Source organism: Brassica napus, unplaced genomic scaffold (assembly GCF_020379485.1).
Source record: "Brassica napus cultivar Da-Ae unplaced genomic scaffold, Da-Ae ScsIHWf_1281;HRSCAF=1830, whole genome shotgun sequence".
In the NCBI taxonomy this organism is placed as follows: domain Eukaryota; kingdom Viridiplantae; phylum Streptophyta; class Magnoliopsida; order Brassicales; family Brassicaceae; genus Brassica; species Brassica napus.
Window position 1 is genome coordinate 316,964 of NW_026014699.1, and position 15,462 is coordinate 332,425.

Sequence of the window (15,462 nt, forward strand, 5' to 3'; positions counted from 1 at the left end):
AAAAGAGCACACATAGCTTGCTAGCCTAGATGATACTCAACTTGATGGTAAGATGGCTTGAATGGTGATAAGCGTATCTTGAAGTATCAAGCTTCCTCCAAGACATTCTTCTTGCTCCAAGGACTTCCTGATTAGTCCTCCAATAGCTTCTTTGAGTTTCCTAGCTCTGGCTCGAGTCATGGGACCTTTAGGAATGGTTAAGACCTCATCTTCTTCAGCTGGTTCATCTCTAAACTCGCCATCTCTATCTCCATCAGCTGGCTGGTCCATGATCATATCATCCCCTCCCTCTTGAAAAGGATTTGACCTCAAATCAGGTTCATCTGCAATAAAAGGGATCAAGTCAGTAACATTGAAGCTATTACTCACATCATACTTATCTTGGAGATCAATCTTGTAGGCATTGTTGCTGATCTTCCTTGTGATCTCAAAAGGTCCATCAATTCTTGGCATAAGCTTTGACTTCCTCTCATTAGGAAACCTCTCTTTTCTCAAATGAACCCAAACTTTATCACCCTCCTTAAAGACCATCTCACGCCTTCCTTTGTTGGCATGCTTGACATACTGCTTAGTTTTCTCTTCAATGTTGAGCCTAGCTTGCTCGTGAAGTTGTTTCACCATCTCTGCCTTCTTTTTGCCATCCAAACTGACCCTTTCACACTCAGGTAAAGGGATTAAATCCAAAGGAGAGGTGGGATTGAACCCATAAACAATTTCAAAGGGTGAAAACTTAGAAGCAGAATGCACAGCATGATTATATGCAAATTCACAATGTGGCAGATAATCTTCCCAAGATTTCAGATTCTTTTTAATGAATGCACGCAAGAGTGTTCCTAGAGTTCTATTAACTACTTCAGTCTGTCCATCAGTTTGCGGATGACAAGTAGTGGAGAACAACAACTTAGTGCCTAGCTTAGACCAAAGAGTTTTCCAAAAATAACTAAGAAACTTAGTATCCCTATCAGAAACTATGGTCCTAGGCATACCATGTAAACGCACAATCTCCTTAAAGAACAGGTTAGCTACATGCAATGCATCATCAGTTTTATGACATGCTATGAAATGTGCCATTTTTGAGAACCTGTCAACAACAACAAAGATAGAATCCTTCCCAGTCCTAGTTCTAGGCAATCCAACAATGAAATCCATAGATATGTCATTCCAAGGATGATAAGGAATAGGGAGAGGAGTATACAAACCGTGAGACTGAACCTTAGACTTAGCTTGCTTGCAAGTTGCACATCTCTCACATAGTTTCTCCACATCACTTTTCATCCGAGGCCAAAAGAAATGATCCTGCAAGGTTTTAAGAGTCTTTGCAATACCAAAGTGACCCATGAGACTTCCTCCATGTGATTCCCTAACAAACAAATCTCTCAAAGAGCAATTAGGCACACACAGTCTATTATCATAAAAGAGGAATCCATCATGTCTAAAATAATGTCCAGCAGCAAATTTCTCACAAGAGTTATAAGCTTCTTTAAAATCTGGATCAGATTCATACATCTCTTTAATCTGCTCAAAACCTAACAACTTAGCATCAAGAGTGTTTAAGAGAACATACCTTCGAGATAGTGCATCAGCAACTATGTTTTCTTTACCTTGTTTGTACTTGATGACATAAGGAAATGTCTCAATGAACTCAACCCACCTTGCGTGTCTTTTGCTGAGCTTGTTCTGTCCTTTCAAGTACTTGAGAGACTCATGATCCGTGTGTATCACAAACTCCTTGGGCCACAAGTAATGCTGCCAAGTCTGCAAAGCTCTCACCAAGGCATACAATTCCTTATCATAAGTTGCATAGTTGAGAGTGGCGCCTCCAAGCTTCTCACTGAAATAAGCTATGGGTCTCTTCTCCTGCATAAGAACAGCACCAATTCCAATTCCTGAGGCATCACATTCAATTTCAAAAGTTTTATTGAAATCAGGAAGTATAAGAAGAGGGGCATTAGTAAGCTTCTCTTTTAGGCATTGAAAGGCAAGTTCTTGTGCTTCTCCCCATTTGAATCCAACTTCTTTCTTGATCACCTCAGTCAATGGGGCTGCTATGGTGCTAAAGTCTTTCACAAACCGTCGGTAGAAGCCAGCAAGGCCGTGAAAGCTCCTTACTTCACTTATAGTCTTTGGAATTGGCCATTCTTGAATTGCTCTCACCTTCTCCTGATCCACCTTTACTCCATCTGCACTCACAACAAAGCCTAGGAAGACCAAGTTATCCGTACAAAAAGTGCATTTCTTAAGGTTAGCAAACAGTTTTTCTTTTCTCAACACATCAAGAACAGACTTAAGATGATCTATATGCTCTCCTAGGTTCTTACTGTAAACAAGGATATCATCAAAGTATACTACCACAAACAAACCTATGAAAGATCTAAGCACATGATTCATCAATCTCATAAAAGTGCTAGGAGCATTGGTTAATCCAAAAGGCATGACTAACCACTCATACAACCCATGCTTAGTCTTAAAGGCTGTTTTCCACTCATCTCCCTCTTTCATTCTTATTTGATGATATCCACTCTTCAAATCTATCTTAGAAAAGACACTAGAACCATGCAACTCATCAAGCATATCATCTAATCTAGGAATAGGGTGGCGATACTTCACTGTTATGTTGTTGATTGCTCTACAATCAACACACATACGCCAGCTCCCATCTTTCTTTGGAACAAGGAGCACAGGCACAGCACATGGGCTCATACTTTCACGGATATGGCCTTTCTCCATCAGTTCCTCAACCTGCCTTTGTAGCTCCTTGGTTTCCACAGGATTAGTTCTGTATGCTGGTCTGTTGGGAAGAGTAGCTCCTGGTACAAAATCAATCTGATGCTCAATCCCTCGAATAGGTGGCAATCCTATGGGATTATCTTCTGGAAATACATCCTGGTATTCCTGTAAAAGAGCTGACATCTCACTCGGATACACCGGTGTACAATCAGTTAGAGACAAAAGAGATTCTTTAAAGATAAATAAGAGAACCGATTGATGAGAATAAAGAGATCTTTTGATTTCACTAGCTTTAGCATAGAAGTTGTGTTGCTTATCTGGTTTGAGATCAACCTCTTTCTTTTTCTGAAGCTGAAGCTGATCTTCATGCACTTCTTTAGGAGTTAGAGGTACCAAGACAGTTCGCTTGCCGTTGAACTCAAAAGAATGTTTGTTGGTGAAGCCATCATGGATGACACGCCTATCAAATTGCCAAGGCCTTCCCAGTAGTATGTGGCTGGCTTCCATGGGTATCACATCACAGAGAATGTCATCTTCATACCTCCCAATGGTCAAGGGTATAGAGACCTGAGTAGATACCCTCATCTCGCCCTCTTCATTAAGCCATTGCAGCCGGTAAGGTTTAGGATGCTTTTGAGCTTTCAAACCAAGCTTCTTCACCATTGTCTCGCTAGCAACATTAACACAGCTTCCACCGTCGATGATCAGGCTGCAGACCTTTCCTTGCACCAGACAACGTGTGTAGAACAAGTTCTCTCTTTGTTCTTGCTCCTCTGTTTTGTTTTGCAAACTGAGAGTTCTTCTTGCAACCAAAAGTCTACCTTGAACTGGTTCCTCCTCATGCTCAACTTCTGATAGTTCTTGATCAGTCCTTAGTTTCTCATCTTCAGATTCAAACTCTCCATTCTCCAGAAGAATCATAACTCTCTTGTTAGTACACTCATTAGCATAGTGCCCACGCCCTTGGCACTTAAAGCACTTCACATCTCTTGCACGCGAGCTTGTAGCTTCCATTTTACCCTTATCTTTGTTGTAGATGCTACTAGACTTGGATTCTTCTTTTGGCTGTGGCTTGCTCTCCTTTTGATAGCTCGGTTTATCTTCCTTAGAGGTCTGGTATCTATTGGAACCATAGCTGCCACGCGCATAACTTCTTCTCTTAACTTGCTGTTCCACCAAGATAGCTTTGTGTAGCATCTCCTCTATCTCCAAGTAGTGTTGCATCTCCACTCTATCTTGTATCTCACGGTTGAGTCCACCAAGAAATCGTGCCATGGTAGCTTCACTGTCCTCAGATACACAAGCTCTTAGCATAAGCAACTCCATCTCTTGAAAGTATTCCTCTACAGACTTTGATCCTTGTGTGAGCAGTCTCAGCTTTTGATGAAGATCACGGTGATAATGACTTGGTACAAACCTCTTGCGCATCACAGCTTTCATCTCTGCCCATGTTTCAATGGGGAATTCACCATTGCGCCTCTTGTTTGTGACCAACTGATCCCACCAGCTCAATGCATAATCATTGAACTCGGTAGCAGCTACTTGAATCTTCTTAGTCTCTGAGTAATGCTGACAGTTGAAAACGAGTTCGATCTTCTTCTCCCACTCAAGATAGGCATCTGGATCAGCTTTACCATGGAAAGGAGGGATCTTAAGCTTTAATCCTGATAGCTCATTGCGTCTATGCCTCCGGCCCTCATGATCACGTCGAGATCTTCTACTGCTACGTCTTGAACCGGAGCTATGGCTACTTCTCTCATAGAAGTTATCAGTCTCTTCTGATCCAGCATGCTCACGCTGACCTTGTCTGTTTCTTCTTTGCTCATGTCTTGAACCAGATGCTTGTCCTTGCCCATCATGCGGTCTCTGATCATACTTCTCTTCCAGTAACTTCACCATCGCTTCCATCACTTGTTTGGTGATTGCTTCTTGCAGCAATCTATTCCTTCGTACAAAGGTTTCATCATCCTCCTCAGACCCCATTGCTTCCTGATATACGAAAAACTTGAACCAGTAAGTAGTTCAAAAGAATTCAGAACTCAAGATTCAAATAAGGAAACAAAGTATTCAAACAAAGCGGCAAATGAAGATACTTGATCAACACGCGACGATTTGAATTCTATCTTTTCGAAATTGAAACAATAACAGATCAGATTCAACAGATGATGAAATGAGGTAATCAAATCCTGATCTATGATTCTAACAACAGATCGAGTCACACAATCACAAGAAACTTTCGGATCAAGCAAAACGATAACGTAATCGACAAGAATGTGAAAAGGTTTTGTTCAAAACTTGATCGAAATTCTTAGATCTATCAGTATGAGACACGAAACAATCAGATCTAGCAATCCTGATAATGAAACAAGCAGATCAAGTGAGAATAAACACACAAGAACCGATTGATCAAAAATATGAATCGACAAAGAGTAGATCTTAAGAAATCGCAAAAGAGAAATCGAAACTCCCCTTCCAGAGTGCTCTGATACCACTTAATGAGATCCTAGGACCCTTCTCTGGATGGTTTGGATAGATCCTTGCATAAACGAATCAAAGACTCAAGTTTATCAAGGCTGTGGATCGAATGGTGACACAAGAGGCTGCGGAAAGGCTCCTTGATACTCCTAGACTTAGATCGGATATGACACACCTTTCTAAAGCCCTTGGGCGTTGGATATTACACACCAACAGACTGGATACTACACACCAGACACTCTCTTAACTCGTGAAAGCAAGGGAGAAGAAAACACAAAGGTTTAAATGAAAGAAAACTTGATAGATGCTAGGGTTGCCGAGTTACACATATATATAGTGAAAGGCTTGGAACAGGCTCCAAGCATTTCGAAATTAAAGGAACAGGCTCCTCCAATTAATGTAGAAGTAAAGACACAACTTAGATAGAGTTTTCGAAAATGAAAGACATAAATACTTAGAAATAAAGATAGCATAAGGTTCTTCATGTGGTTTGGTCCGAGAGTATCAACTAGGTGATAAGATAGCAAGACTATGGCCTCGTTAAAAACCTATCATTGCAAAACCCAATGGGACAAAAACAATGATAGGAAAAGAGCACACATAGCTTGCTAGCCTAGATGATACTCAACTTGATGGTAAGATGGCTTGAATGGTGATAAGCGTATCTTGAAGTATCAAGCTTCCTCCAAGACATTCTTCTTGCTCCAAGGACTTCCTGATTAGTCCTCCAATAGCTTCTTTGAGTTTCCTAGCTCTGGCTCGAGTCATGGGACCTTTAGGAATGGTTAAGACCTCATCTTCTTCAGCTGGTTCATCTCTAAACTCGCCATCTCTATCTCCATCAGCTGGCTGGTCCATGATCATATCAGATAAGGAAGGTATCATAGCAACCAAGGAGTTTCTTAAATCCATGTTTGAGATTAAAGACTTGGGAGAAATGAAATACTTTCTTGGAATTGAGATATGTAGATCCAAGGAAGGTTTGTTCATGTCCCAAAGGAAGTATACACTTGATCTTTTGAAAGGTGCAGGTGCTTATGGAGGCAAGACAGCAAGGATGCCTATGGAGGATGGCTACAAAGTCCCACGAGAGGGGGAGATTGAAGACAGCAAACCTTATCAGGATCCTAAACTCTATAGAAAACTAGTTGGCAAATTGATTTATCTCACTATAACTAGACCTGACATTTGTTTTGCTGTGAATCAGGTGAGTCAACACATGCAAGTACCTAAGGAACATCATTGGCGCATGGTGGAAAGGATCTTGATGTATCTCAACGGCTCACCTGATCAAGGAGTATGGATGGGCTGCAATGGAAGCACTGAAGTGGTGGGATACTGTGATGCGGATTGGGCTGGTGATAGAGCAGACAGGAGATCAACCACAGGCTATTGCACATTCATTGGAGGCAACTTGGTGACTTGGAAGAGTAAGAAGCAGAAGGTGGTGTCTTGCTCAAGTGCAGAAGCTGAGTATAGAGCTATGCTGAAGCTCACCAACGAGTTAGTATGGATCAAAGGCATCTTGAAGCATTTGGAGATTGATCAAGCCACGCCAATGACCATGCATTGTGACAACCAAGCAGCTATCCACATAGCCTCCAACTCGGTGTTCCATGAGAGAACCAAGCACATTGAAGTTGATTGCCACAAGGTGAGGCAGATGATCATCTTAGGAGTCATCTTGCCATGCTACACAAGAAGTGAAGATCAGTTAGCGGATGTGTTCACCAAGGCTGCAAGGCAGAAGACAATGGAGTCCATTCACATACGGTTGGGCCTCATTGATCTTGGGAAGAGAAGGAGCTGATCCCCTTGGCTGTGAGGTCTTTACTCTTTTTCCCTTATCAAGGTTTTATCCCAATGGGTTTTCCTTGGTAAGGTTTTTAATGAGGAAGATCTCATAGCTATCCAAGCTTAGGCTTTCACAAAGCTAAGCTTGAGGGGGAGTGTTGAGTTGAGTTGATTATATTGGTATGGAGAGAAGAGGAGTTGAAGAGGAGAAGAGATGGAGAAGCTTAGGGGGTTTGGGTGTGAATGGTACGGACGTCCGTACAAGGCCGTACATGGCCGTACCGTCCGTACCAAAGGCCTCGACCAAAACTTACCCAACTCGACCAAGTGAAACGGTAACAAGGGAGTGTTACCTTGGGGACTTAAGGAGAAGGGATTAGACCGTTGAGTGGATAAGGGAAGAGCGTGCCAGGCTGGAACAGGCTGTAAAGAGGCAAAGCGTGTGAGCCTTACCATCCAATCATCCGGAAAGCAACCTTGACTCTACATGCTTCAATAGTGCCCATTTCGCCTCTTGTAAACCCTAATGTCTTCTATATAAATATGTAACCTCACTCATTAATAAGATCAGCCAGTTCGAGTCTCTCTAATCTCTTAGACTATGGTTTTCTCTTAGACACTAAACGGCTCTTCCTAGTCTCTTAATCTTTCACAAACTTCTCTTAATCACTTCCTAAACACTCTCTTTACTCTAATCACTCTAAAGATCTCTTAATCTCATAAAGATTAAAGAGATTAAGAGATTTTAGTGAGAGAATAGAGAGAGAGGCTCAAAACTCCATTAGATTGATTAATGAGAGAGTTTACAACACATATAGATTAGGGATACATAATTTCGTCCAGGTTCAGTCTAGCTAGGATAAGAGGCATGTGTAGTCAAAGATGCTTGATTCAAACTAGCCAATAAGGTTCCTCACATGCTTGGGAATCTTGCTTTAGCTTTCAAGCTGGTGCCAGCCTGTCTAAAGCTCTCTAGCCTTGACCAGACCTTATCCAAACTCCTCCTTGCTTATCCAGACTCCTCCTGGCGTGTTTCACTCTCCAAATGGATGCAAGGTAACTTCCCAAGTCTTTTACCTCAGTTACCACAGTAACAATAAAGTTACTGTGGTAAATCTCCAAAGTTACTGCCTGCTCCAAATCCCTTCCTCTATCCATGTATCAACTCTTCATCTCCTCATCTTAACAGTTTGTGACCAACTGATCCCACCAGCTCAATGCATAATCATTGAACTCGGTAGCAGCTACTTGAATCTTCTTAGTCTCTGAGTAATGCTGACAGTTGAAAACGAGTTCGATCTTCTTCTCCCACTCAAGATAGGCATCTGGATCAGCTTTACCATGGAAAGGAGGGATCTTAAGCTTTAATCCTGATAGCTCATTGCGTCTATGCCTCCGGCCCTCATGATCACGTCGAGATCTTCTACTGCTACGTCTTGAACCGGAGCTATGGCTACTTCTCTCATAGAAGTTATCAGTCTCTTCTGATCCAGCATGCTCACGCTGACCTTGTCTGTTTCTTCTTTGCTCATGTCTTGAACCAGATGCTTGTCCTTGCCCATCATGCGGTCTCTGATCATACTTCTCTTCCAGTAACTTCACCATCGCTTCCATCACTTGTTTGGTGATTGCTTCTTGCAGCAATCTATTCCTTCGCACAAAGGTTTCATCATCCTCCTCAGACCCCATTGCTTCCTGATACACGAAAAACTTGAACCAGTAAGTAGTTCAAAAGAATTCAGAACTCAAGATTCAAATAAGGAAACAAAGTATTCAAACAAAGCGGCAAATGAAGATACTTGATCAACACGCGACGATTTGAATTCTATCTTTTCGAAATTGAAACAATAACAGATCAGATTCAACAGATGATGAAATGAGGCAATCAAATCCTGATCTATGATTCTAACAACAGATCGAGTCACACAATCACAAGAAACTTTCGGATCAAGCAAAACGATAACGTAATCGACAAGAATGTGAAAAGGTTTTGTTCAAAACTTGATCGAAAATCTTAGATCTATCAGTATGAGACACGAAACAATCAGATCTAGCAATCCTGATAATGAAACAAGCAGATCAAGTGAGAATAAACACACAAGAACCGATTGATCAAAAATATGAATCGACAAAGAGTAGATCTTAAGAAATCGCAAAAGAGAAATCGAAACTCCCCTTCCTGAGTGCTCTGATACCACTTAATGAGATCCTAGGACCCTTCTCTGGATGGTTTGGATAGATCCTTGCATAAACGAATCAAAGACTCAAGTTTATCAAGGCTGTGGATCGAATGGTGACACAAGAGGCTGCGGAAAGGCTCCTTGATACTCCTAGACTTAGATCGGATATGACACACCTTTCTAAAGCCCTTGGGCGTTGGATATTACACACCAACAGACTGGATACTACACACCAGACACTCTCTTAACTCGTGAAAGCAAGGGAGAAGAAAACACAAAGGTTTAAATGAAAGAAAACTTGATAGATGCTAGGGTTGCCGAGTTACACATATATATAGTGAAAGGCTTGGAACAGGCTCCAAGCATTTCGAAATTAAAGGAACAGGCTCCTCCAATTAATGTAGAAGTAAAGACACAACTTAGATAGAGTTTTCGAAAATGAAAGACATAAATACTTAGAAATAAAGATAGCATAAGGTTCTTCATGTGGTTTGGTGATATGATCATGGACCGGCACAAGGATGGAGATAAAGAGTTCAAAGACCAATCAAGGGAAGAAGATGATGCCTTAGTCATTCCACCAGGTCCCATCACTCGCGCCAAAGCTAGAAGACTCAAAGAAGCTGTTGGAAGTCTACTTATGATCTCATGGAAGCAAGAAGACGGTCTTGATGGACGTTTGATCAATCAAGACACTCTTATCACCATTCAAGCAATGGTTTCAAACTGATCATCATCTAAGCAAGTGCTTGTGTGTGCTCTTTTCCTAGCCTTTGGTTTTGTCCCATTGGGTTTTCCAAAGGAAGGTTTTTAATGAGGCCACAAGTTACTTACATAAACCTTAGATGATGTATCACGGTTCCACCTTAGGTTATTTTTAAACTATGGTTTTTATTTCATGTTTTAAAAACTCTTTTCGAATTTGAATAAGTCTTTAGTCTTTGTTGTAGTTCCAAGGGAGCCTGTTCCCTTTAATGATCTCGAGAATATGGAGCCTGTTCCATACTTCTCTATATAAGTTTGTTTGCGTTCTCTCTTTTAAACACAATCCTTTTTCTACAAATCTATCAGATTTCTTTGTTCTCTCTTTACTTCTCATCAAGTCTTGAGTGAATCTCGTTGGTGTGTCATATCCAACAACTAAGGGTGTCTATTTTGGTGTGTAATATCCAAGCTAGTCATCTAGGAGTATCAAGGAGCCATTCCGCAACTCTTTGTGTCACCAAACGATCCATCACCTTGATAAACTTGAGTCTCTGATTCGTTTATACAAGGATCTATCCAATTCAATCCAAAGAAGCATCCTAGGAGTTCATTAAGTGGTATCAGAGCTGCTTTGGATTGGGAAGTTTTCGATTTCTCTTCTGTTTCAAATAAACTTTTCAACTTCTTTGATTACCATTGATAGATCTGCGATCTGTTGTTGTTTCTCGTATCATCTGAGTAGCATATCACCTGATTGCTAATCGTCTGTGTTGAATCCTATTAGATCTAAGTGTTCTTATCATATTTTGAATCAAACTCATCCGATCCGTGTGAAGGAAGTAATCGAATCGCTTGATCTGTCGAATCACTTGCTGAATAACTTGATTTGTGTTGTTTCTGTGATAGATCTGTTCTTATTTGTCTTGAATCTGATCTGCATAAATCCAAAATTGATAGATCTAATCTTAGTCTTGTCGATTTGAATTCTCTAATCCGTGATCTGCAAGTTTTCTATCTTTTGAATCTTTTGAAAGTTGTTTCCGCGTCGACTAATTGTTCTGATTTGATTCTTGTGAACATCTTACTTGTTTGAGTGTTTTCTGAATCAGGTACCATGGTGAGAGAGTCGGAAGATGAAGCAGAACTCGTGAGACAGAACAAGTTATTGAGAGATCAGATGACTGAGCAATTAAACCAAACGATGATCACTACCGTTGCTGATATGATCAAGAGCAGTATGAAGGAACTTCGCGATGAAATAAGGCAAGAGATAAGGCAAGCTACGGGCCAAGGTCATAGCAATGAGTCTAGACGAGAAAGACGTGATGAAACCCCGAGAGAGCATGCTGAATCACAAGAAACAGACCACTACTATGAGCGTAACCGAGCCACGCACAGCAGTTCCTCTTCTAGAGATAGTAGAAGGAGACATAGAAGAGATCATGATGAAAGGAGAACTTACAGAGATGATCTTGCTGGTTTAAAGCTGAAGATACCTCCTTTCCATGGCAAAGTTGATCCGGATGCTTACTTGGAATGGGAAAAGAAGATGGAGTTGGTGTTTAACTGTAAGCACTACACCAATGCCCAAAGGATTCAGATAGCAGCAACTGAGTTCCATGACTATGCGCTGAGTTGGTGGGACCAGCTTGTGACTACCAGGAGACTTAACCAAGAGTATCCCGTTGAAACATGGCACGAGATGAAGGCTCTCATGCGTAAAAGATTTGTGCCAAATCACTATCATCGCGACTTGCACCAGAAGTTAAGAAGACTCACCCAAGGATCTCGATCTGTTGAAGAATACTATCAAGACATGGAGCTGTTGATGCTGAGAGCTCGTGTTTCTGAAGATAAAGAAGCTACTATGGCTAGGTTCTTAGGAGGTCTCAACCGAGAGATACAAGATAATGTTGAGATGCAGCACTATGTGGAGATAGAAGAGATGCTTCACAAAGCTATACTAGTTGAGCAACAAGTTAAGAGGAAGGGCCATTCTCATTCTCGTTACAACACCAGACTTCAGGGAACTAAAGAAGAAAAGTCTAGCTATCAAAAGGAAAGCAAACCGCAACTGAAAGAAGACTCAAAGCCAAATTCCTTTTACAGCAAGGATAAAGGAAAGGCCGAGGTTTCAAGTGCAAGAGCTAGAGATGTTAAGTGCTTTAAGTGTCAGGGTAGAGGCCATTATGCAAATGAGTGCACCAATAAAAGAATCATGATTCTTCTTGAGAATGGAGAGTATGAATCTGAGGATGAGCTTTCAGAGTCTGAGTGTAAGGCGCTTATTGAAGAAGAATATGAAGAAGAACCCGTGAAAGGAAGGTTATTGGTGGCTAGAAGAACTTTGAGTTTGCAAAGTAAAGCTGAAGAGCAAGAACAGAGAGAGAATCTATTCTACACTCGGTGCCTTGTGCAAGGAAAGGTCTGTAGTCTTATCATTGATGGAGGAAGTTGTGTGAATGTAGCTAGTGAAACTATGGTAAAGAAGCTTGGCCTCCAAGTACAGAAACATCCAAAGCCCTACCGGCTTCAATGGTTGAATGAAGAAGGAGAAATGAGGGTTTCTAGTCAGGTTTCGGTTCCCATTGCAATTGGAAGGTATGAGGATGAGGTTCTCTGTGATGTATTGCCTATGGAAGCTGGACATATCCTTCTTGGTCGGCCATGGCAATCAGATAGACGAGTGATACATGATGGCTACACCAACAAGCACACGTTTGAGTTCAAAGGAAAGAAGACTGTGCTGGTTCCTCTAACACCAAAGGAAGTTCATCAAGATCAACTGCAGCTACAAAAGAAGAAAGAAATAGACCTCAAACCTGAATCAAAGAAGCAGCATAGTCTCTATGCCAAATCGGGTGAAATCAAAAGAACTCTCAATGCTCATCAATCTATTCTTTTACTTATCTTTAAAGAGTCTCTTTTGAATGTTACTGACCCAACACCGGTATATCCGAGTGAAATTAAGTGTCTTTTACAGGAATTTGAAGATGTATTTCCTGAAGATAATCCAATTGGTCTTCCACCTCTTAGAGGGATTGAGCATCAGATTGATTTTGTTCCTGGTTCTACACTTCCAAATAGGCCAGCTTATAGGACTAATCCCGTGGAGACTAAAGAACTGCAAAAACAAGTTGAGGAGTTGATGGCAAAGGGGCATATCCGTGAGAGCATGAGCCCATGTGCAGTACCAGTGCTTCTTGTGCCTAAGAAAGATGGAAGCTGGCGCATGTGTGTTGATTGTAGAGCCATCAACAACATCACTGTAAAGTATCGCCATCCTATTCCTAGATTAGATGATATGCTTGATGAATTGCATGGTTCCTGCATATTTTCTAAGATTGATTTGAAAAGTGGATACCATCAGATTAGGATGAAAGAAGGAGATGAATGGAAAACTGCATTCAAAACTAAACATGGTCTTTATGAGTGGTTAGTCATGCCATTTGGATTAACCAATGCACCTAGTACATTCATGAGATTAATGAATCATGTTCTTAGATCATTCATTGGCATATTTGTTGTGGTATACTTTGATGACATCCTTGTATACAGTAAGAGCTTTAATGATCATATAGGACATCTTAGAGCTGTTCTTGATGTGCTTAGAAAGGAATCTCTTTTTGCTAACCTTAAGAAGTGTACTTTTGGAACGGATCACTTGGTTTTTCTAGGCTTTGTTGTGAGTGCAGATGGAGTAAAGGTAGATCAAGAGAAGGTGAAAGCAATACAAGAGTGGCCGATTCCTAAAACCATCAGTGAAGTGCGAAGCTTCCATGGATTAGCTGGCTTCTACCGACGGTTTGTAAAAGATTTTAGCACCATAGCCGCTCCATTGACTGAGGTGATCAAGAAAGAAGTTGGATTCAAATGGGGAGAAGCACAAGAACTTGCCTTTCAATGCCTAAAAGAGAAGCTTACTAATGCCCCTCTTCTTATACTTCCTGATTTCAATAAAACTTTTGAAATTGAATGTGATGCTTCAGGAATTGGAATTGGTGCTGTTCTTATGCAGGAGAAGAGACCCATAGCATATTTCAGTGAGAAACTAGGAGGAGCGACTCTCAACTATGCTACTTATGACAAGGAACTCTACGCTTTGGTGAGGGCTTTGCAGACATGGCAGCATTACCTATGGCCCAAGGAGTTTGTCATTCACACTGATCATGAGTCTCTCAAGTACCTTAAAAGCCAAAACAAACTCAGCAAGAGACACGCAAGGTGGGTTGAGTTCATTGAGACATTTCCTTATGTCATCAAGTATAAACAAGGTAAGGAAAACATAGTTGCTGATGCACTATCCAGAAGGTATGTTCTCTTGAACACTCTTGATGTTAAGCTATTAGGATTTGAGCAGATTAAAGTAATGTATGAGAATGATCCTGAATTTAAAGATGCTTATAAGTCTTGTGAGAAATTTGCTGCTGGACATTACTTTAGGCAGGATGGATTTCTTTTCTATGATAATAGACTTTGTGTGCCTAATTGTTCTTTGAGAGATTTATTTGTTAGGGAATCTCATGGAGGAAGCCTCATGGGACATTTTGGTGTCGCAAAAACTCTCAAGACCTTGCAGGATCACTTCTACTGGCCGCGGATGAAAAGAGATGTGGAAAGACTCTGTGAAAGGTGTGCAACTTGTAAACAAGCTAAGTCCAAAGTCCAAAACCATGGTTTGTACACGCCTTTACCCATCCCTTATCATCCTTGGAATGATATCTCTATGGACTTCATTGTTGGATTGCCTAGAACTCGTACTGGTAAAGATTCAATCTTTGTGGTAGTTGATAGATTTTCTAAGATGGCACACTTCATTGCTTGTCATAAAACTGATGATGCATTGCATGTAGCTAACTTGTTCTTTAAGGAGATTGTGCGTTTACATGGCATGCCTAAGACTATTGTATCTGATAGAGATACTAAGTTTCTAAGCTACTTTTGGAAAACTCTCTGGTCTAAACTAGGCACTAAGCTATTATTTTCTACTACTTGTCACCCACAAACTGATGGTCAGACTGAAGTAGTTAATAGAACTCTTGGTACACTCTTGCGTGCAATTATAAAGAAGAACTTGAAATCATGGGAAGATTGTTTGCCTCATTGTGAATTTGCATATAATCATGCTGTGCATTCTGCTACTAAGTTTTCTCCATTTGAAATTGTTTATGGGTTCAATCCCATCTCTCCTTTGGATCTAATACCTTTACCTGAGTGTGAAAGAGTTAGTCTTGATGGCAAGAAGAAGGCAGAGAAGGTACAACAACTTCATGAACAAGCAAGGCGCAACATAGAAGAGAAGACTAAGCAATATGCCAAACAAGCAAACAAGGGGAGGCGTGAAAGAGTCTTTGAAGTGGGTGATCAAGTCTGGATTCACCTAAGGAAAGAAAGATTTCCTAATGAGAGGAAATCCAAGCTCATGCCAAGGATTGATGGACCATTTGAGATCATAAAGAAAATCGGCAACAATGCTTACAAGCTGGATCTCCAAGGAAGGTATGATGTGAGCAATAGTTTTAATATCACTGACTTGGTTCCTTATTTTGCAGATGAGCCAGATTTGAGGACAAATCCTTTT

General features: G+C 40.9%; 1 protein-coding gene across 1 annotated transcript in view; it reads left to right on the plus strand.

Moving 5' to 3' along the window:
• Positions 1-11,182: 11,182 nt before the first annotated feature.
• The window catches only part of LOC125596768, a 34,570-nt gene continuing 30,290 nt past the window's right edge, over positions 11,183-15,462 (plus strand). The window contains exon 1 of the mRNA XM_048771822.1: positions 11,183-11,359. Within this exon, the coding sequence (XP_048627779.1) occupies positions 11,183-11,359 (177 nt within the window). The remainder of the gene's footprint in view (positions 11,360-15,462) is intronic.